At 44.1% G+C, this 21,758-nt stretch overlaps 2 protein-coding genes across 4 annotated transcripts in view; one reads left to right on the top strand and one right to left on the bottom strand.

Moving 5' to 3' along the window:
* Nucleotides 1-548: 548 nt before the first annotated feature.
* On the top strand, nucleotides 549-19,904 carry SCYL3 (SCY1 like pseudokinase 3). Of its 3 annotated transcripts, XM_081914862.1 has the most exons (15): nucleotides 566-697; nucleotides 1,701-1,844; nucleotides 3,434-3,720; nucleotides 4,671-4,856; nucleotides 6,113-6,226; nucleotides 8,474-8,530; nucleotides 9,113-9,215; nucleotides 10,554-10,665; nucleotides 12,935-13,012; nucleotides 13,831-13,970; nucleotides 14,696-14,883; nucleotides 16,113-16,284; nucleotides 17,557-17,715; nucleotides 18,052-18,755; nucleotides 19,092-19,904. In XM_081914862.1, the coding sequence occupies exons 3-15, from the start codon at nucleotides 3,556-3,558 to the stop codon at nucleotides 19,146-19,148; spliced, it is 2,235 nt and encodes a 744-aa protein (XP_081770988.1). In that variant the 5' UTR covers nucleotides 566-697; nucleotides 1,701-1,844; nucleotides 3,434-3,555; the 3' UTR covers nucleotides 19,149-19,904. The 3 variants fall into 3 exon arrangements, with proteins under 3 accessions (XP_081770989.1, XP_081770987.1, XP_081770988.1); XM_081914863.1 differs by lacking the exon at nucleotides 1,701-1,844 and having other exon boundaries at nucleotides 549-697; nucleotides 3,434-3,552; XM_081914861.1 differs by lacking the exon at nucleotides 1,701-1,844 and having other exon boundaries at nucleotides 549-697.
* FIRRM (FIGNL1 interacting regulator of recombination and mitosis) overlaps nucleotides 19,655-21,758 on the bottom strand; it is a 29,693-nt gene continuing 27,589 nt past the window's right edge. Inside the window, exon 23 of the mRNA XM_081914834.1 lies at nucleotides 19,655-20,075. Coding sequence (XP_081770960.1) covers nucleotides 19,890-20,075 — 186 coding nt within the window. The 3' untranslated portion in view covers nucleotides 19,655-19,889. The remainder of the gene's footprint in view (nucleotides 20,076-21,758) is intronic.

The raw sequence follows: 21,758 nt of genomic DNA, 5'->3' as shown, positions 1-21,758 counted from the left end.
AATAAAATAAAAGACATAATAAGAAAATAAAAAATATAACAACAAGAAGATGATTATTGCAATGAAAAGAGCACGGCACCACTTCTTTCATTTAAAGCCACCCCAGTTCCTAAAAGCCCGCTCTCCTTTTTCTTTTAGGATAACGGACAGACCGATGAGAAGGGCGGGGGGGATAATAATAAATAAGTTAAAAAACCCGAAACTGTCCCCGGGAAAGGGGTTGGCCGGAACCATTCAGCCCGGGTTATGTGTTGCTACCGGACGCAATCAGCCCGTGCTACCTGTCGCCGTGCCCTCTTGCTACCGGACAGGAAGTACGTCACCTCCGCAACATGGCGGCCCTCTTGACGGCCGCTTTCCGCGGAAGCACTTCTGCGCGGCTGCTGCTGTGGTGTAGACTCTATGGGGCTCCTCGGGCCGGAAGTCCGCCTCCTGGCCTCGAAGTGGGAAGCGCCTCTGTGCGGCGGCTGTGGTGTAGACTCTATGGTGCTCCTCGGGCCGGAAGTCCGCCTCCTGGTCTCGAAGTAGGAAGCGCCTCTGAGCGGCTGCTGTGGTGTAGACTCTATGGTGCCCCTCGGGCCGGAAGTCCGCCTCCGAACTCGCCTTGACGGGAGAAGCGGCGGTGCGGGAGCGGCGAAGGGAAGGGCGGCGAAGGGAAGGGCGGCACGGGGGGCGCCCCCCGCCCTCGGGGCTGCAGGTGAGCGGGGCGGGAAGGGGGGGGGGTCGCCGCTCCGGGCCTAGTCCGCCTTGGGGCAGCTCCTTCTAGCTCCTCTCTCAGGAGAATTGGGGGCCCCCCAAAAAATAAACCCTTTCGATCACTGTTTGTGGGGATCTAGCTCGGAGTCCATTGGAGGAGCTTGTGTTGCTTGTTACATTGCACGTGTGTATGTGTGTGAGAGAGAGTAATGGGGTCTTTCCCCCGTAATTGCAAGGTGGTTGTTTTTGTTTTGGTTATGTATGTCGTGGTTTTATTCAGTGGACCGCCGTGAGACCTCTGGGTAGAGGGCGGTACAGTGGTACCTCGGGTTACAGACGCTTCAGGTTACAGACGCTTCAGGTTACAGACTCCGCTAACCCAGAAATAGTACCCTGGGTTAAGAACGTTGCTTCAGGATGAGAACAGAAATCGTGCTCCGGCGGCGTGACAGCAGCGGGAGACCCCATCAGCTAAAGTGGTACCTCAGGTTAAGAACAGTTTCAGGTTAAGTACGGACCTCCAGAATGAATTAAGTACTTAAAACCAAAGTACCACTGTACAATGGTACCTCGGGATGCGAACGGGATCCGTTCCATAGCCCCGTCGCATCCAGAAACAAACACCGCTAGCCACGGCACATCTGTGCATGCGCACGTTGCTTTTCGCCGCTTCTGCGCATGTGCGTGACGTAATTTTTAGCACATGCGCAGGCGGCGAAACCCGGAAGTAACACTCTCCGTTACTTCTGGGTTGCCGCGGAGCGCAACTCGAACGTACTCAAAGTGAAGCGCATTCAACCCGAGGTATGACTGTATACAAATTCAATAAACAATTATGATAAAAAGGTAAAGAAAAGGTAAGAATGATAGTAATAATGGTAAAGATGATGATACACATCAGTTGATGGTGCTGCCTGTCAGTGTTGGGGCTCTCCTTAAGGCCTGGTGGAATGCAAATTAGATATTTCCCTTCAAACACATTGCTTCACATTCGTTTGCTCCAGGGAAGAGCTGTGATTGGACATTGAAGCAAAACACCAAAGTCTTGGAAGACGCCTTAAACACGGACAGTTCATTATGGGAGAACCCCTTGCAGAACGGAGCCCAGTCGGACACATAGTGCACCCTGAACTAGATGCGCAAAAATCGTGTGCGTACCACGTTGCTATTGGTGGTGGGAGTTAAGAGTGCATCTGACAAAAGTAGCTCTTGTCCTTTTAAACTTTTATTACAGAAGGCCTGTTGGTTTTGAAAGTGTTGCAAGACTTGGGTGTGTGTGTGTATGTTAACTGAAGACTTTCCCTGATGACACAGTTTGGCCAGAGAACAAACACTCTCCTATCAGATGTCAAGGAAATAAACAACTATCTGACTTTTAGAAGACATCTGAAGGCAGCCCTGTTTAGGGAAGTTTTTAATGTTTGATTCTATTTTTAATATTCCGTTGGGAGCCGCCCAGAGTGGCTAGGGAAACCCAGCCAGATGGGCGGGGTATAAATAAATATATTATAATTAATACTGCTACTACAAAGCAAAAAGTTGGGAAATGCAAGGGCTGTCAAGGAGGTGGGTTGTTTTTTTGTTGGACAGGGTAAGCAAAAAAACGCAAATGGTGGTAAAACCTTTGCAGTGTGTCGGCATCAGTGGCAGATTTTCTTATCTGGGTCTGGTATAAAGCAACACATAATTAACTGGCGCTAAATTCCAGGTGCTCATCGAACTTTGCTTAAATAACACACTTAAAAATATTAATGGCTTGACATAGTACTATTCTATCTGATTTTGTCCACACACAAAACAGGTGGGGGTGGTGTTGTGTAACAAACACATTTTTCCGGAGTATTAAAAAAATCTTGGTTTTACAAGCTTAAGGCTGCAGAGGAAAACCAGAAAATTCATACCTGAAGTACACAAAAGTGCTTAGAAGACAAGAGGCCGTCACTAGAAGTAGGCTTTTTCTGTATCCTTCAGAGCCAAGGACAAAAGAAAAAATTGTGCATCCTATAGGGATGATTAGAGGTTTCAACATCAGACTCAAGGGGCAAATCCGCAAGTGATTTACATAGCCTGTTGCAGATGAACACAACTGAGTTCTTTATTTCTTAATACAGTGTGTAAACCGGTTTCTTATTGATTTACTTTTCTGGTCCTCTTCCTCTCTCATTGGCATAGGTTTTTGAAAGGATCCAATTTCAAAATATTAAATTTTTCAAGGTGTCTGTGGATAGCTCAATCCGTAGAGCATGAGACTCTTAATCTCATGGATTCGAGTTCCACGTTGGGCAAAGGTTTCCAACTCTACAATCCTATAATGCTGTGAAATTCTTTGGATTCATTTATAAACCCTGAATACGTCATGTTCGTGGATAAGTTTAAAGTGGACTTCTCGCCTTTGTTGCTTTTGACTGAACAAAATTTGGGCTTGGGCAGTGAGCACAGCTAATTTGCTGCTTCCAGAGAATGCAGATTCTGGTGTTTTCCTGTGTACATTCCTACTTCTGGCTTTATGTTTTAGCATTAACTGATAGAAATAGTGTGGCTGTTTCTTTAACACAAAGAACTGTTAAAAGTTGATGATGTCTTTTGAACCTTGGAATCTCTGTGCTTAACACACTGATTGGAATTCAAACCCTTTGTCCCAAGACTGATTCAGGGCAATCCTATGCATGTTTTTCTTGTGTGAGAAAAGCCAAAACAATATCTAAAATTATTTATTGTGTCTTTCATCCTTGTGCAGAGAATGCTATGAGGAATTTACAGTAACATCTCCTGGGACTAATTTGTCTGGAATCGCTTCTCTTTAAAGTTGCTTTGACACTAGAAAACCCCCGCTGCAAAACGGCTTGAGTTTACAAGGTAATGGGCTCAGAGAACAGCGCTTTAAAGCGTGATGCGTTGCAAGAGCCTCCATTTACTTTACCCTCTGGAGTCAATATTTACCCAGCGGTACTGCAGCGTGGCAAACTTGCTTCTGTCTTTGTGTACAAGAGAGAAAATGAAGACAATGTTAACAAAGCTGCCAAGGTATTGTATTATATTTGGCATATTATTTATTTTTTAAAAATTTAGAACTTGCTTCACCAGCGGTTTCCAGGGTGGTTCGTATAAAAAGACCTCAGAGACAATGATAACTCTCGGGTTAGGAATAGTACAATATCCTCCATTTGTTGCAGGCTTTCCCTCTCCCCTACTCACCCAACTTAGAGCAGGAGCCAAAGCAAACTAACAGGAATTCTAACAGATTTGGCTAACCAACACAGCTCAAACTCACCAGCGCAAAACATGAGCAGAAACTGGTGAAAACTAGAAATACGTTATTGAGCTGTCAGCATTGAACAAGGGTATACAGAGCAAGAAAATAAAGTGGCAAATGAAGGAAGAGCTGAGAGTTGAGAAAGACCATTTCCCCATCTTCTGGATCCCTGGGAAAACTCAGCCAATGTGCTGCACCTGGAGCTGGGTGTGGAGAATGGGACACAGCTGTAGGCAGCCTGAGCATCACTCACCTTGGGCCTGCTCAGGAAAAGCAGATCTAGAGTGATAGGCCTATGGTGATGTCTGCTGTTTCCAGAAATTCTTCTCGTTGTGAGGATTTTGTGGGTGGGGAGTTTGTTCGAACCCAGGGTGAGAACCAGGAGGCTGAGAAGGGAGGGTATGTCAGAAGGAAAATGAATTGATACCAATTTACATAAGTAACTTTGTATTAATGCAACTTTTTAATATGTAACTCTGTATTTTTGTAATATTTTATTTGACTACTGTTGCTTCAGGGGTTGTTGTTTTTTTCTACACTTCCTGGATATATTTTAAATATATTAAGCAGCGTAGAAATTAAATAATCAAATCGTATCATGTGAAAATCAAGCAGTGCCAAAAAAAAGCAATGTAGACTACTGTTCATTTTCCCTATTTTAAAGTGTGATGTATAATGTGTGGTACCCCATACTGAGTGGCTTTATCTTGCATTTTGAAAGCACCTGAAAACTTTACGCCACCCTTGCCTCCTGCGATTCCTTTCTTGTACTGTGGAAACAGATGGAATCCACCTGGTTACAGAGCGTGTTCAGCCACTGGAGAAAGTACTGGAGACCCTCTCTTCTCCAGAGATATGTGCTGGTATCTATGATGTTTTGCAGGCTCTTGTCTTCCTCCATGATAGGGTGAGTTTTGGGTTTGGTTTTCTCTCTACTTCTAGGAATAGAGGTGAATGTTTAGGATAGAAAAACATTGGTGCCCTCTAGGTAGTTTGACCACAATGCTCATCTGCCCATGGTTAGGTATAAGAGTTGGAGTCCACAACATCTGGAGGGCACCACATTGATTGGCATGGCCTAAACTAATTGTAATGTATGGAGGGAGCTTTGCTTGACGAACTGGTCATTGTGCTACTTTGAATGCAAGATATTGGACATGTAAAATCATATGTCTTCAGTCTGCTTGTTTTTTTTTTCAAATGAGCAGTTTCAAAGCTAAATTAATTTACTTAATGCTAACTGATAGCAAAGCTACTGGGCTGCTTTCAGATGGCAAGAAGGATTGATGAGTTCTTCGGAGGCCTCATTCAGTCTTCCAGGGTAATATATTGATGATTGACACTGTCTGGTTTTGAAACGGCATATTAGGAAGACCCCTTGGATATGCATGTTGCGTAATATGTTCCAAAAGTAAAACAAATTCTTTATTGCAAGACCTCCTTTGAGCACTTTTTTGCAGATATATTAAGCTAATACTTTTGCATAAACTCGTTATTTGTATGCTTTGTTTTGAACTAGAAATTTGATTTTTAAAATAATGCATTAAATTTTGGCTGGTGTGGGAGAACAGCAAGAAGAGGAGGTTTATATGTGTGTGACATGTGAAATGATGCTATTTGAAATTAGTAGCATAAAGAATAGTGATCTTCCTACGCTCCTGGAGTTGGGAGTTGTGGGTTTTGCAGTGAAAGGAAATTCATTTCTGCTGGGAAGTTGGCAGTATAGCCATCTGGCCATAGGTGTTGGAATAAAGGAAAATGCCTTTTGAAATACACAACAGATCACGTGCCTTCTGAAACTGGCTTTGTATTTTTCCAGTCTTTTACATGATTCATTGCAATGTCTCCCATCTGGTTTGTTCAGCAGTTGTTTTGTGCTTCTTCTGCAGATTTGAAGGGAGCACACCCTGAGGCAGCATAAATTTCTCTCCTTGCCCAGATATGGTGTGCTGGGAGTAAACTGAGTTATGCTAGTTAAATTTGGCCTGGCATACAGCTCCTCTCCTCGCAAGAGCTCTCTGGTGGCATATAAACCTCCTCTGTGGTTTTGGCAGCGCTCCTCTGGAGTCTCGTGACACCCAATTAGTACTAACGAGCGCTTTATGCCTACAATTATTCCCAGTCTTATTGTATGTTTTCCCTTCCTTTCAAAATGTATTCTAGGGACACCTGACACACAACAATGTTTGCTTATCTTCTGTATTTGTGAGTGAAGATGGGCACTGGAAGCTAGGAGGCATGGAAACTGTCTGCAACCAGAATGAAGCAACAGCAGAGGTAGAGTCACATAGGCCACTCCTTTGCCATGCCCAAGGAGGGCATTTCCTGGCTTCTGGGTGGTCTTTGCTATTGAACTCCCTGCGTCGGGTAATTTAAAGTTTGTTAGGTTGAAATGCGTGTGGGCTCATTAGCAAGCCTTGTTGCCTTGAAATAAAGGGTGAAGCCAGCTTGCAGATTCCCTAAACCAGGAGTGGCAAACATGGACCCCACAGATGTCGTTGGACTGCATCTTCCAGCAACCCTGACTAGCTGGACTAGAACATTGCCTGGAGGGCATTTAATGCTGCCTTAAATGATGGCGTTCAGCAAGACTGGCAGCTAATTATCTTTTAGCCAAAAGTTCACTAGCTCCTGTAGGCTGCAATGAACAAGCAAGTTATTGACTTACCGGTATTTGGGCAATTTATATCCTGCTTATATTTGAACAAAGCAGGTGGTTAACAACAACGTAGGTTATACCAGGCATAGGCAAACTCGGCCCTCCAGATGTTTTGGGACTACAGCTCCCATCATTCCTAGCTAACAGGACCAGGGGTCAGGGATGATGGGAATTGTAGTCTCAAAATGTCTGGAGGGCCGAGTTTGCTTATGCCTGGGTTATACAAATAATACCAGGGAATTTCTACATTCTGTAAAAGCACGACTAAATAGAGCATCTGCTTTAGTATCAGCATAAACATTACACATTACCAAGGACAAAAATACAAGAAGAAATTGACAATAAACATAGCAAAGAAGTATACAAAATATTTCCTAAACGTGAAGTAAAATATCACAAATGAAATCAACTCAACCTTTTTTTAATAACATGGCAAACCTGAGAGCAATGCTATTGCCACTTGGGTTTTGTGGGTTTATTCTTGGCTGCAGCTCATGGTTATTGATGACAGAGCTTAATCAGTAATCCTAGTTTGGTCCACCCAATAAGGCAAGTGTTGGCTTAGCTCAGCGCGGCACGAGAGCACAAAGGACTGTAGAGGAGCGAAGCAGCTGTGAGCTCCTCTCCTGGAGCCTGCACATTTTCAGTTTCCCGGCAAGCCGTTGTTTGGTTTACTGTGCCATGTGAGTCAGGCTATTCTTAGGTGCATCTTTCAAATAAGAATTTTAGAAGTGCTGTTATAAGAATTTTAAGGTCTTAGATATATAATAAATGTTCATAAATGTACCAAGCAAACACGTACATAAATATATAACATGTCTGAAGCAGCACAGAAAGACTGTCCTGAAACCATTTTGACTCCCAAGCTGACCAAATGTTTCTCTGCAAGGAGGGAGGAGGTGAAAAAAACCTTCCTTGTTACAGGAATTTAGTAATCCCATTTCAAAGGGATGGGCAGACTACCAGGAAAGGCAATCAGATAAGGCATTATCAGATAACCTGGCAGACAGAAAGAACAACAACATTCAAATTTCTGTTGTAGACCGCCTTTTCTGTGATGTAGGTATGATGTTTGTGGGGTGGTGGTCTTGGGTTACACCCCTTCTGTGGTGTATGTATGATGTATGGAGTGGTGGTCTTGGGTTACCTCTTCTGTGATGTATGTATGATGTATGGTCTTGAACTGCAGGGCAGGGAATTTAAAATGTCTATATAAGGGCAGGCACACCTTTCCTGCATGTGGGGGAGCACCCTGTTGCAACAGATCAATAAAGATCAGGCTTACTAGCCGCTTTGCTTCACAATATTCTCTGGTTGGCCTCTGTTATTTTCTCCTACCAATAGGGAACCCACGTAAGGACTCTATATGGGCTCCTGGATACCCCATAAGGGAAAAAGATCAAATTGTGTTTACAACATGCCTATTATCATCATCAGCACCTCCTGTTCCTTTTGGCTGGCACAGTACTATGCAATCTTCCTCTATGATGGAGCCGTAAAAGGAAACTAACTCCACGAAATAGAGGCATGTGTAGTGGTTTTATTCCCACTTTAATATATCCTGTTGAGTCCATGCTTCTACAGAGCACTGTGTTGGACAAGGCATTCTGGATAGCTGCTACTTCCGGGGTGAAACAGAGAGGAAAGACGCAGCTTCTTGAATATTTGATCAATGTATGGCCCAGATTATAAGGATGACAGCTAACATGTGAAGACTTCTGTAGTATATGCTTTTCGTAATTTGTCATGTTTCAATCCCCCTGAGATCTACCGATGAAGTGTGGTGTGCAAATTTAATAAGCAATAGTCTTGCCCAGTGCTAAAATCACCATTCATTGGCTCAAAGGCTTCTTCTCTCTTTATAGTTCCTACATAGTATCAAGTCAATACGGGAGAAGACTGGCATTCCACCTGAAGAACTGGTAAGTTTTCTCCATTGTTTATGTGGGAGATCTGAAAAATAAGCTCAGAAAACTATCCATTTTTAATTTGATGGGTGGAGCCAATAAGCAGCTAACTTAACGTTATCTTCTGTGGGGAAGATACTTTAAAAGATGCTAAGATGAAGTTGCTATTAAATTTCTATTTTGGAATTGCGTGGGGAAACCCTCAAGAACGTTGTCTCTGGATTTTTTGTCTGTAAACATTTTTAACCAGAGTCCAAATTTGGCTCCACAAAATCCCTGCTTGCCTTTTCAAGTCGTATTTTAACATGTAAAGTGTATTTAAAATTCAGTATCCTGTTTTTCCCCCCAATTTGTGACTAGACTTTTAAGCTTTTGTGTTTTTTAGACTCCTTGCTACTATATGGTCTGTTGTTTTCCATTGTTTTTGTATTTTGTTATGGTATTGTTCTTAATATTTGTAATTTGCGTTGAACACTTTAATGGAAAGGCAGGGCTATAAAATAAATTTTGTACAAACTGTCTGGAGTCAGAGGTGGGAAGTATTTTCAAAGGGACGAAGCCAATTTCTGCTGTGTGATCCTCTTTCTATTACTCTAGTCTGACGACTTCCAGCTTCTTCCTGACGGCCAAGGGCATTCCCGTGATGCCTACTCATTTGGCGTAATGGTTGAAAACCTGCTGACTTTTTTAAATGAAGAGGGTAAGAGTTCTTGGAATTGAAATGGCATCATTGCAAATAAGTAACCCCAAGTCCCCTTTGTGACTGACTCTTCTAAGGGGCTGCTTTTGGTATGGAAAATATGTCCTGGCAGTTAAAATTGTTGCCTTAGCAGAACATTCACTCCGGAGGAATTGAGTTGTCTATTATTTTCCCGATAGTTCAGAATTTGGTGGTGTTGTTGAACAAATGTCCTGGTTCCACGTAGGAAATGACCTCTTAAGTGATGTGATGGTTTTGTTTGCAATTTCAGGGACAACATGTCGCCTTTTAAAGATTGTAATGAATGGTATTAAGGGACTTTAATACACAGGGTTCCTCCATGAGAGATTCTACTGTATTGAGTCTGAGCAACAGCTGTCCTAAATGCAAGCGCTGTGCAGTAGCTAACAGTGGTTTGCTATTTAAAATGGTTTCTCAGCGCTCTAGAGTATATGCAGAATGTAAAGGTAAAGGGATCCCTGACCATTAGGTCCAGTCGTGACCGACTCTGGGGTTGCGGCGCTCATCTCGTTTTATAGGCTGAGGGAGCCAGCGTACAGCTTCCACGTCATGTGGCCAACATGACTAAGCCGCTTCTGGCAAACCAGAGCAGCGCACAGAAACGCCGTTTTCCTTCCCGCTGGAGCGGCACCTATTTATCTACTTGCACTTTGACGTGCTTTTGAACTGCTAGGTTGGCAGGAGCAGGGACCGAGCAACGGGAGCTCACCCCGTTGCAGGGATTAGAACCGCTGACCTGATCGACAGGTCCTAGGCTCTGTGGTTTAACCCACAGCGCCACCCGCGTCCCAGTGCAAACATAGCAATGGCTTAATTGTCCCACCTGCATATATTAGCTAAGGGTTTAGATAAATAGCATGGTAATCTGCATTGAGGTCATTCTGGCATATTTTATATTATTGGCCCACTTGGTGGAAGAGAATCTGCCCTAAATATTCCCAGGCATTTGTGCCACATACCTGTGGAAGCTCCACCAGCTAAATGGCACGAGGAATGACTTCCTTAAGGGTACTTTCCTGTAATTTATCAAGTAGGACTAAGTCCTAAAGTAGAAGCTAATATTATTTTTAAGGGTGTTCTCTCCTTGTGTTGGTTTGGAAGGATATTTCTTAGTACTTAGTGTTTGCATTGCCATCTGGCCAAACCTTGTTTTCTGCATTCTTAAGCTGCAGGAAAAGTCATTCCTGTTGCTGAAAGTGTTGCTGTTAAGCTTATGGTGCAGAAGAATGAACCTTAATTGCCTTACCACTATTGCTTGAAGCTGTCTTTTTGCTCTTGAGTTTCCAATGTAGATTTGATTGCTCAACTGTCTTTCAGTTTCAGAAGACGTTATATCCAGCTTTCACCACACCTTACGGTCTTCTTTGCTAAACCCAGATTTTATGGGCCGCTCTCCACTGTCCAGTTTATTGCTGCATGAATTCTTCAGGTGAGCATATTCTTAGAATGCGTGCCGATGCCTTAAAAGCTTACCTAAGTATGAAATTCAGAGGTCATCATCAGAGGTTTCTTGAGTGTGGGTGAAAGAAGCTGTACAACTAGGGATATGTAACAAGCGTACTCCTTAAAAGAATTTAATTACGGATTAGGAGCGGGGGATTAAAGTGACCATCATATGCTACAAGTACAATCACTCCAATTTTAGAAATCCTCTTAGAAATCCCGATTTTCTAGGTTACATTTGCCGACATTTCTCACACCCAGTGGTCGAAATTGCCTAAATTCTGGCCTCTGGTAAACAAAATATCCTTCCCTACCATAATTGCAAGAAGTTATGATTAAGAGAAATGTCACGGTATCCTCTTATTTGAATTGTTGCGTAATTCAGTTCTGTCAGTTGATATACATACTGAAGTTGAAGTATTCATCTGAAGACTTAAGTAGGCTAAGGCCAGGTCCTATAATTTCCTTCTAAAGTTGAAAGAGTTGTATCCACTGTTGGTTGTACTTTCCTAGACCCAGTTGAAGTTAATGGGCATGACTAACATAGGTCCATTGTGCTGAGCAGAACATCGTTGGATACAACCCCAAATTTTAATTCTACAGTGGTACCTTGGTTGTCAAACTTAATCCATTCTGGGAGTCCATTCAACTCCCGGAATGGTTCGAAAAACGAGGCAGCGCTTCTGATTGGCTGCAGGAGCTTCCTGCACTCAAGCAGAAGCTGCGTCGGACGTTCGGCTTCCGAAAAACGTTTGCAAACCGGGACACTCACTTCCAGGTTTGCAGTGTTCGGGAGTCAAAATGTCCGAGTACCAAGGCATTTGAAAACCAAGATACGACTACTAAGACTGTAAGAAAAGCCCTGCTAGATCAAGCCATACACCCTTCTAGATTAGCGTATTCAGAGGTATACTGTCAGTGGGAGTACAATGTAGGCATCATGACTACTAGCCTTTAATAATAATAATAATAATAATAATAATAATAATTTTATTATTTATACCCCCCCATCTGGCTGAGTTTCCCCAGCCACTCTGGGTGGCTTCCAACAAAACACTAAAATACAATAACCTATTAAACATTAAAAGCTTCCCTAAATAGGGCTGCCTTTAGATGTCTTCTAAAAGTTTGGTAGTTATTTTTCTCTTTGACATCTGGTGGAGGATGTTCCACAGGGTGGGTGCCACTACCGAGAAGGCCCTCTGCCTTCGGTTTCCTGTAACTTGGCTTCTTACAGCGAGGGAACTGCCAGAAGGCCCTCAGAGCTGGACCTCAGCGTCCGGGCAGAACGATGGGGGTGGAGATGCCCCTTCAGGTATACTGGGCCGAGGCCATTTAGGGCTTTAAAGGTCAACGCCAACACTTTGAATTGTGCTCGGAAACGTATCCGGGAGCCAGTGTAGTTTTTTCAAGACCGGTGTTATATGGTCTTGGTGGCCGCTCCCAGTCACCAGTCTAGCTGCCGCATCCTGGATTAGTTGTAGTTTCCAGGTCACCTTCAAAGGTAGCCCCACATAGAGCGCATTGCAGTAATCAGCTGCTCCTTCATGAATGTCTCACCCCCTTTTAAAGCCGTCAGGGATGGTGGGGGCCATCAATCGCTACATCATGTAGAAGTGAATCCCATACAGAGGTGCCAACACCAGTTACATGGGGGGTGCATCACATGACGCATCCGCTCTAGTGGGACATGCTGTGGGGAGGAGGAGGAGCGCAGTGCTGGGCTCCGCTGCTCACCCTTGCTCATCCCATCCCCCTTTCGGCTTCTGGGTGTGGGCTGGGGTGCCTAGCAGTGACGGGGATGTTGCCCCCCTCAATATTGGGGGGGCTGGACCTCCTGATTCTAAATATTGAGGGGGCTGGAGCCCCTAGCACCCCCTATACCTGGCGCCAGTGATCTCATACCACCATGTAAATAAGTACTTTTGTCTTTCCTGATTCTTCCAGCATTCAGTTTCATTAGCTAACCCCTTGATTTCCAGCAGCATGAGATGAGACAAAATAATAATAATAATAATAATAATAATAATAATAATAATAATAATAATAATAATATATTATTTATACCCTGCCCATCTGGCTGGGTTTCCCCAGCCACTCTGGGTTGCTTCCAACAGAACACTAAGATACAATAGCCTTACCCTTCTTTTACTATCTCTACTTTACTAAAGCGTTTCTGTTCCTTTGTGGATACTGAATTCCTTTCGCTTCTGCTTCTCAATTCTTGATGCATAGTGACTTTTGTTTATTATCAGAAATGATTTTCTGGAAGTTGTGAGCTTTCTGAACAGTCTAACACTGAAAACGGAAGAGGAGAAAACTGAATTTTTCAAGTAAGTGAAATATGTCAGTAGCTAATTGATTACTTAGGTTAGCTTGCCACTATTTATAAAAAGTCTTCTTTTCTATAGTATTTTTATTAGTATTTTCTCTGGTAACTGTGGGCATCAACTGTGTGATTTGGTTTTAATGCACAATTGAAAAGGGGTCCTTTTAACTCCAAAAAAGCTGTGGTAACATTCTTGAAAAACGTTGTTTTGTGTCTGTCAGAACAGTGGCACGTTGCAGAAAAATATCTTCCTTTTGTAATGACTGCAAGTGACGTCCTGTCTAATTACTAGTTCTCATGTATATGAGGGTGCAAATGAGAATCACGGTCTCAACTAGTTCATTTTAGGACCGTAACGTAGTGGCAACAGAGCCCCCACTTTAGACAGTTGGGTATTAGTTAAGTTGTGAAGCATGCAGTGAACATTTCTCTCCCCCATGCCCATTCCATATTTTCAACATAAACAATAAGCACCATTTTGTTGCCAAAAAAAAGAAAGATACATTTTAAAAGTAAAAATAACCAAACATAGGGTTGGGGAAGTTAGCTGGTTGAGCGCTACTGGTCTGAATGGTGGTCTGATCATGCAAATAATTGTGTAGGACTGAGCTATGATATGTAGGACTGAAAGAATTGCACTCTGTAGATGTTTAGAGACACTTGACATTCCTCACTTCAAGCACACCAGTACTCTAATGTATAGGCATACACTCTACCAGTGTTTGGGTTGTAAATGGGCGAGCGAGAAAGGAGGAAATTGGTGCAGCAATTGCATTGCGAGGCAATAATGACGAAGGCTGAGCAATTTCTCTCTCAACACAGATTCCTGCTGGACAGAGTGGCTGGCTTGTCAGAAAAGTTGATCGCTTTGCGGTTGGTACCTCTGTTGCTCAATCCACTTGTGTTTGCTGAGCCAGTAGCTGTCAAGAGTTTCCTTCCCCATCTTCTTGGTCCAAGAAAAGGTGAAATTTTCATTATCTCTTCAGATTAAGCGCAACACATTAGAAGTGTGAGTGCATGGAGAATTTCAAGCTGTGCTGAAGCTGTACCATTATACACCTGCCCACAATACGGCCATTCTTTCCTCTTGCTGCCTCTCCTTCTCGCTTGATGCTCTAACTCCCTTGTAGAGATTAGCTTGTCCTCTGGCCTAAACGTACCAGGCACAAGAAAGGTACTCTGCTTCTCACCCACTGGTGCCATTCCTTTTCCCGTAAGGCTCCAGGCTGCTTTTCCTATAGCGCCTGCCCACCTACAACCACGAGAAGTCAATAGGTCAATGCATTGGACTTGCTGCTGCTTCGTCATTTATTTGTGTCCCATCTTTAGACCACGATTCTCAAGGTGGCTTGCTGTAACTCTCGCAGAGCCACACAACCCAGCAGCCCTTAGTGCCCTGGGCAGTGTGTGATACCCGCGCATGCTTTCCTTCCATTTTACAATCCCAGGCCAACTGGGAATTTGGGGGCAGAGAAGAAGCATTCCCTGCAGCTGCCGCTTCTCTGGCTGATGGAAGCACTAAGCTTCTGCTCCCAGCTGCAGCATCGCTAGAGAAAAGCTGCCACACATTACTGTAAGATTGAAGGCTTTGTGTGGTAGTAGAGACATTTTCCTGTCCGCGCTGGCGGTTTCAAATCACCAACTTCAGCAGACACCCCGTTGACCCTTCCAACCCTTTTTGCTTTAGATAAAGTGGGCGAGAGCCAAATCAATGGCCTGCTGTCTCCGGCCGTGTTCCAGGCGCACGTCAGCCCCGTGCTGCTGAAACTGTTTGAGGTGCATGAAGAGCACGTTCGGATGGTATTGCTGTCTCACCTAGATGCCTACGCAGAGCTGTTCACTCAGAAAGAGCTGAAAAATGTTATATTGCCACAGGTGAATATGACAAGGCAGGAATCTGGGACTAACGTATCAAGAAGGCACTTGTTTCCCGACAAAACAAAGGCTGTCCAGCACTGGCAGAAGTCAATCTTATTGCCCATATCTATAAAGTACCGTATTTTTCGCTCTATAGGACGCACTTTTTCCCCTTCAAAAATGAAGGGGAAATGTGTGTGCGTCCTATGGAGCGAAGACACCATAGCCCTGCGGCCATCTCCCGGCTGGAGAGGTAACGCGCGGCTATGGCAAGAGCCTCCATAGCCGCGCGTCACCTCTCCAGCCGGGAGAGCGCGTGCGGGGCTAAAGAAGTCATAGTCCCGCGATCCTCTCCCTGCTGGAGAGGTGACGCGCGGCTATGGCAGGAGCCTCTCTGCTGCGCCTTTCCTCTGCTCCCAGACCTGCTCTTTGGGGCTGGTGGTGGGCTTCCCCCCGCCAGCCCCAGAGTTCGAAAGGAACCTGAAGCCTAGAGAGCGAGAGGGGTTGGTGCGCACTGACCCCTCTAGCTCTCCAGGCTTCCAAGGTAGCCGCCTGAACGCACCTTAAACGGCACCTTGTTTTAGAGCGGGAAAACAAGAGGGAAAATTCTCCCACTCTCTGTGCAGTGCTTCCTGTCGCTTTGCTGAAGGGGCGCTGGGCAGAGAGCGGAAGAATTTTTTCCCCTTGTTCTCCCCCCTCTAAAACAAGGTGCGTCCTATGGTGCGAAAAATACGGTATATCCACATGTCCTATCTCCCCCCTTCTTCAGCTTTGCTGCTGTGTGTAACTGCAGAAACAAATGTGCCCTTCTCCTAAAGCAGGGCCAGGAAACGGGGGCCTCCATCCCTGGGAACTGGATTCGAATCACACGGATTTCCCATCCCTGTCGTACAGCCCGTGCTGTGCAATCATAGCCCTATTTCCCATTTAGTCGACAAATCCTGTTTTTTGGCATGACTCACACTGAACCTCCTTCTCCAAACCCTTATGTCTGTGTTCAGGGTTAGACTCCACCATAAGCAGATGCTATCTAGTGTCTCATTATTACTGGTTTTGTGAAGAGGCCCAGGGTGTTGAAGGGAGGTGGGGCTTGCTCACTTACCCGCATTGGTTTCAGAAGGAAGTTGGCTAGAGGATTGAAGCATGTCACAGGGTCTTGGTTGGGCTGTCAAGAGAGGGTTAAGAACCTGCAGCAAACGGTTCCCCAGTTGAACGGGCTTTTGCCTGATAGCCTGTCCTTATTCTAGGTTTTACTGGGGCTGCGAGATACCAGCGACTCCCTGGTGGCTGCAACTCTGCAAAGCTTAGGGGTGCTGGTTTCACTGCTCGGACCAGAAGTTGTTGTGGGAGGCGACAGGACAAAGATCTTCAAAAGCTCAGCTCCAAGCTTCACGAAAACCACAGACCTTTCCCCAGAAGGTAAGTAAATAACAGCAGGTTTCAAGCTCTCCTACAAACCAGTTGAGCTGCACATAGGCCTGCTCTTCTCAAACCAGAGCAGAGATTGTAACTGGAGCAACAGATTATAATTAGTGAACTATTTTCTGAAAGACACGGCATTGATGCTCTAATTAGGAAAACACCAGGGCTGACGGTTAGCTCTCAGCTGGGAATAGGTGCCGAACCCAGTGATTTTCTCCTCAGGGTTGGGATGTTTAGGCAACCAGCTCTAAACAGAAAATTTACTTGTGGCATGTGAGTGAAAAGCGCACTGGGTGACTAGTGGTTAGTAGAGGTCATTGCTCCCATCGATGGAACAAGCCTAATAAAAAATACTATGCGCCAATTGTAATAGGCTCAGCTGTTCATATTTTGTGTGCATGCTGAGCAGCTGGTTGTCCTCTCATCCCCCCCCCCCAGCTCCTGAATCTATTTTAAATGGAACCTTTACTTAAATTTTAAGTATGTATGGGTAGAATCTCTCTTGGGTGGAGGGGGAACAAGCTCTCATTTAAAGTCTTCCAGAATCTTGAAATTGTCTCTGCAGATGATCCTCCTTTCTATAAAGTTGTTTGAGTCTGGTGTTCAAGTCTATGTAAAAGGTTTGGTGCCTACCTTCCTAAATGTATGTTGTCAAAACAGTTTGTTATGGGTTTATGACAACACCACAGTGCCTAAAAGCCCAGATTAGGTATCTTTCATTCCACTGAGGGCACATGGACCTCTGGCAACAATGATTAACAGCTTTCATCCCTTTCCAGCTCTAACTTCCATTGGTTGGACACAGACAGCAGGAGTCTCCCATGCTGTTGGATATCTTCCCCCAAACTAAAACACAAAGGAAATAAATATGCTCCTGCTCCCCCAGCTAGGCTTGCAGTGTTTGAAGTTTCTTTTTTTAAAAAAAGCACAACAGACTCTGCTGTTTCTTACTGCCTTCATAGCCTAACAAGTGAAAGAAACCCTTGTCTTTCCCGAAGACCTGTTTGTGGGAAATCAGGGCAGAGTGATCAAATGCGCTTGGTATGCTAAAAAGTGCAACTGACAAAAATAAATCCCAGTTAAGTGCAAATACTAAATGTATTCGGATTGGTTGGCTTCATTAAAGGATGCCAGAATTCAAAATAAATTTAGCTATACTTTAAACTGCTTAGAATGAAACCTTTGCGTATGAATAAGTGGAAGTTTTGAAAAGCAAATATTGTTGATAGATGATTTTTCCATATTTTTTTGGTTTGTGTATCCTTGTAGACTCTCCTAATCATGTAGTAAGTTGCCAGAGAAGGCTGATTTATCAGCCCCTGCAGAAGAATAACTCCATGTTTCTCAAGTGCCCCAGCTCTGGGAATCTTCCCTTCAGCAGCAGGATCCATGTGCCAAGGCAAGATTCTCATGTCGCCTTAAGGGAAGGTAATCCTGGCTTTTTCTTTTTCATTGCCACAGTCCTTGCTTCTAAAAAGGCTCTGAAGATTCTCCAGTGCCTTTTGCCGTATTGAAAAAAATCTAGCATTTATAGCTCTTACCCACTTTAGACTGCAGACCTTTCATATCATTGAACTTACTATTTTTAACTGGTTAGGTTGATAGCTGTAAGAGATGTCAGGCTAGGTTAATATGTTCTGATCTGGTGGACTTTTCTTCAGCTTGGATTGTCTCTTCAATGCAAGGAGTCATGTATGTTGGTGTGTTTCAATTTTTATAACGCATCCCTCCTCAAAACAGACATATGCTCTGTGTCTTTCACAGGAGAACAAGACTCTCTGCACTTAAGCGGGGTTCCTGGTGGACTAAATATATTGAGGAATGGTGGAAGTTATCAGCATGCAGTTGAGAAGATAGGAGAGGAATGGCCAGACTGGAGCGAGGGTGAAAAGCCAGAGGCTGACAAAAGTGTAGAGAGCCAAAGGAAAGAGTTTTGTGTGAACAGCAGTCCCTGTCTTGCTGGTCACGATGTAGACGGCAAATCTTGGGACGGTGCAGCTGACAGCCCTAACTTGAAACTCTCCTCAGGAAACAGCCTCACTGCTGTAGGGTTAAATGACATCGCAGAGCTGCAGCTGCCTCCAACGATGTTTGAGCTCAGAAAAGAATTCAGAACTCTCAAATGTAATCCATCTCCGGGACCCAGCATCAATAGTGGCAGCTACGGCCACAGGGACCACCAGCAAGACGAAATCGGTTTGCCCAAAGCGGCGCTTTTAGAGAAGCCTCCCAAGTTGGAATGTGGTTTAGGGGAGGAGTATATGATCCAGGTGAAGAGGAAAGAGTTGCATGACACAGAGCTGGACTGGTTTGCTGACATGGTCCCGGACATCAAACCTCCGTCAGCACTGCTGATTCTGCCAGACCTGGGGCCCCATCCTGTCATTCAGAACAACTTTAACACAGTTTCCGGCAGCGAATGCGATGCACAGTTCTCTTCTAAATTTGCAGCAGCTGAAATTACAGAGGTGAGAATTTGGAACTTGGGTACCTCTGTTTGTTCAACATGTTGTATCAGTTTAAAAAATATATATATAGCTGGCTTAAGATACAGCCCATGGTCTTTCTCAAAGTAATGCTAGAAAAAAGGAATCGTGAGGCTTGTGAGCAACACTCTGTTGGCCACCAGGACTTTAGAGGTATGGAGTCTCTGCCTTCGGCATCCCTTTTGTACTACTCTTCTACGTAAAGTGTATCAACACTGATAGCCAATAAAAAGTAATGGCTCTTAGCAGCTTAGCTGTGCAATATTTGTTTATTACAGAGCTTGTTGGTATAATTAATGCATTTTATCTTTATTCTAGGTGGATGTTGGCTGGGAACAAGATGAGCTGAACTGGGAAGATGATGCCAACTGGTGACAGATAAAAGACCTTGAGCTATGTTTCGACTTGGATAGCTGCTTCTGCAATGCCCTGGACAAGTCTTGCCCCTCCACAGGCACCAAGGCCTCACAGGTATCTTCAGAGTCCGTTCAGGTGCTTGCCTTTTTCACCTGCAGCATTTAGGCCACATGACAACTCATGCATCCAGCCCTGTGCGCTTGGAAAGAGGGATAGGCTGTGTGGTCTGATTTTTTTCCACCAACCATTACTGTCTATGGAAAACTAGGAAAAATAAATGGACAATTCACTGGTTAAATGTTTGTGTAATCTATTTCTTATGAGAATTGATTCAGCAGGCAGAGGTGCAAGAAATTCTAGGCTGTCTTTTACAAAGCTATGTTTTTGTACAGTGTGAGAAGCTGTGAACTTAAATTAGGGGAGAATGGCATCACAGCAAAAATCTTCATTCTCACAGTTTAGTTTCCATTACATGTTTGTAATGCTCTTGGTAATCAAAGGAGGCAGGCTGAAGTCAAAGGAAATGGCATAGAAAAAATGTATTTTAATTCTGTGTTAAATAACTTACTTTAAGCTTCGCTCAGTATCTTCACTCTTTGAACCAATAAGACCCTGTAAACTTTACAAACCGACTATACAACATGCTTACTCTAAAATTACCACTGGGCTGCACTTTGTTTCTTTGGCTTTGAGCTGTGAATCTCTGGTGGGACTGCAGTCTGCTGTACTGAAGTCACTCAAAAGGTTGTATTAAATCTATCAACTTATGCTGTTCTTCAAACTGTTCAGTGTCATCTGTAAAGTTTCCAGTTTCTTTGCGAACCAAATAGGGGGTGGGCCCTTTTGTAGCAGCGCTTTCAAAACCTCCAGTGTCCTTCCGGCAGCGTCGATTGCGGACTTATATTGCTCTTCACTGGCTGAGTAGCAAGTTCTTTTCGGGGAGGGCTATAAATGGAAAACAGTAGTTTTATAACCCGACACTTCTGTAACCCAGTCACTGCACGACACACAAGATGGAATCTGATTTTCAAGATTTTGATTCATAGCCATTAAGCATGCTAAGTAGTGCTGCTTAGTCAAAAATCAAAACGATCCACTTTGTCAGGCACTATCTTCTTGGCCTGTAATTGCAAACTCCAAAGAAAAAGGTTGCAATACCAAGAGGGCTCACTCCTCATGACAGTGTTTATTTTTAAAAGCAGCTCTCAGACTACTAGTTACTTGTCATTCCAACAAAGAAAAAGCCCCAGCATAGGCTATTATATACATGCAGGTTGTGTTTACTGAATATAATGCATTCCTGGAAATCAGTAATTAAACAAGCTTTTGCATAACGTGTCAACAATTACTATGGGAAAATTTCTAATACGTTCTCAAGCATGGAGTTTTGACCCCAAATCGACAGGAAAACCCTCTGAAACATTGCAAAAGGCAAACAAGGAAACAAATGCTCTCTTATTTGTCCAGTCTCCTTCCCCTCCCTCTCATCATGGTTTCTGGCAAAATGGCTGTTGCAGATCAGCAAAATGCAACAAATAAGGCTTGTTTAAGCCTGCTTATTTGTTTACTGTATCACACACAGATCCAGCTGCTTGACTATCTGAATCTGTGGCATATACAGCATGGTTTGGGCACTAATTCCTCCTATTCAGATAAGTGAAGTTTTGTATAACAAGCACCTGTAGAGCAAGACCTTTGTGTACCAGCAAGACTATAAAAGCAGCTGTGGCCCCATCACTTATAAACTCAATTACAATAATATGATTGAAGTTCAACAGTAAAAGAATGGGTCTTAAAACCTCATGCCCTGCCTAAAAAAAGGCTCTGCCTAACATGGCCCTTTAAAGCCTGCAATCCAAGCTACAATGAACTCATTGGCACTTATGTCAGAGTACACCTGCTACATTTGGCAGCTATTCTAACAGAAAAATTCTGAAGTTAATTATTCTATTCCTTCCCTGTTCTGGGGGGGTAGGACGGACTGAGAGACCCTTTCTCCCCATGAATTGCAAGGGTTAGAAATGTTTACAGTTTGTATCTTAATAATAAAAAGCAGGGCTTGAAGGTAAGAATATACCGCAATGCAGAACTATCCTCACTTCCTAATATCAGGATAAAGTGTCACTGCCTGAACTGGAAGCCCACGTGTTCCAGACTGCCTTTCCTCAACTGATGAGAATGATTAGCAGGTGCTATCTTCCCTCCTTCAGCCAGGAGTCCATCCCTTTCTACCTTACAGCAAAAGCTACATAAAGGTAAAGGGACTCCTGCCCAGTAGATCCAGTCGTGACCGACTCTGGGGTTGCAGCGCTCATCTTGCTTTATTGGCCAAGGGAGCCGGCTTACAGCTTCCGGGTCATGTGGCCAGCCTGACTAAGTCGCTTCTGGTGAACCAGAGCAGCACACGGAAACACTGTTTACCTTCCCGCCGGAGCGGTACTTAGTTATCTACTTGCAGTTTGACGTGCTTTCAAACTGCTAGGTGGGCAGGAGCTGGGACCGAGCAACCGGAGCTCACCCTGTCGTAGGGATTCGAACCGCCGACCTTCTGATCAGCAAGTCCTAGGCTCTGTGGTTTAACCCACAGCGCCACCCGCGTCCCTTAAAAACTACATACCGGGATATAAA

The sequence above is a fragment of the Podarcis melisellensis genome (assembly GCF_964234715.1).
Source record: "Podarcis melisellensis genome assembly, chromosome: 6".
Classification (NCBI taxonomy): Eukaryota; Metazoa; Chordata; class Lepidosauria; order Squamata; family Lacertidae; genus Podarcis; species Podarcis melisellensis.
This window is presented reverse-complemented; position numbering and strand designations above follow the sequence as displayed.

Coding starts and splice junctions, on each gene's coding strand:
- SCYL3 (XM_081914861.1), top strand. CDS start 3,556: ATGGGCTCAGAGAACAGCGCTTTAAAGCGTGATGCGTTGCAAGAGCCT. Junction 8,531..9,112: donor GCATTCCACCTGAAGAACTG/GTAAGTTTTCTC, acceptor CTATTACTCTAG/TCTGACGACTTCCAGCTTCT. Junction 9,216..10,553: donor GACTTTTTTAAATGAAGAGG/GTAAGAGTTCTT, acceptor ACTGTCTTTCAG/TTTCAGAAGACGTTATATCC.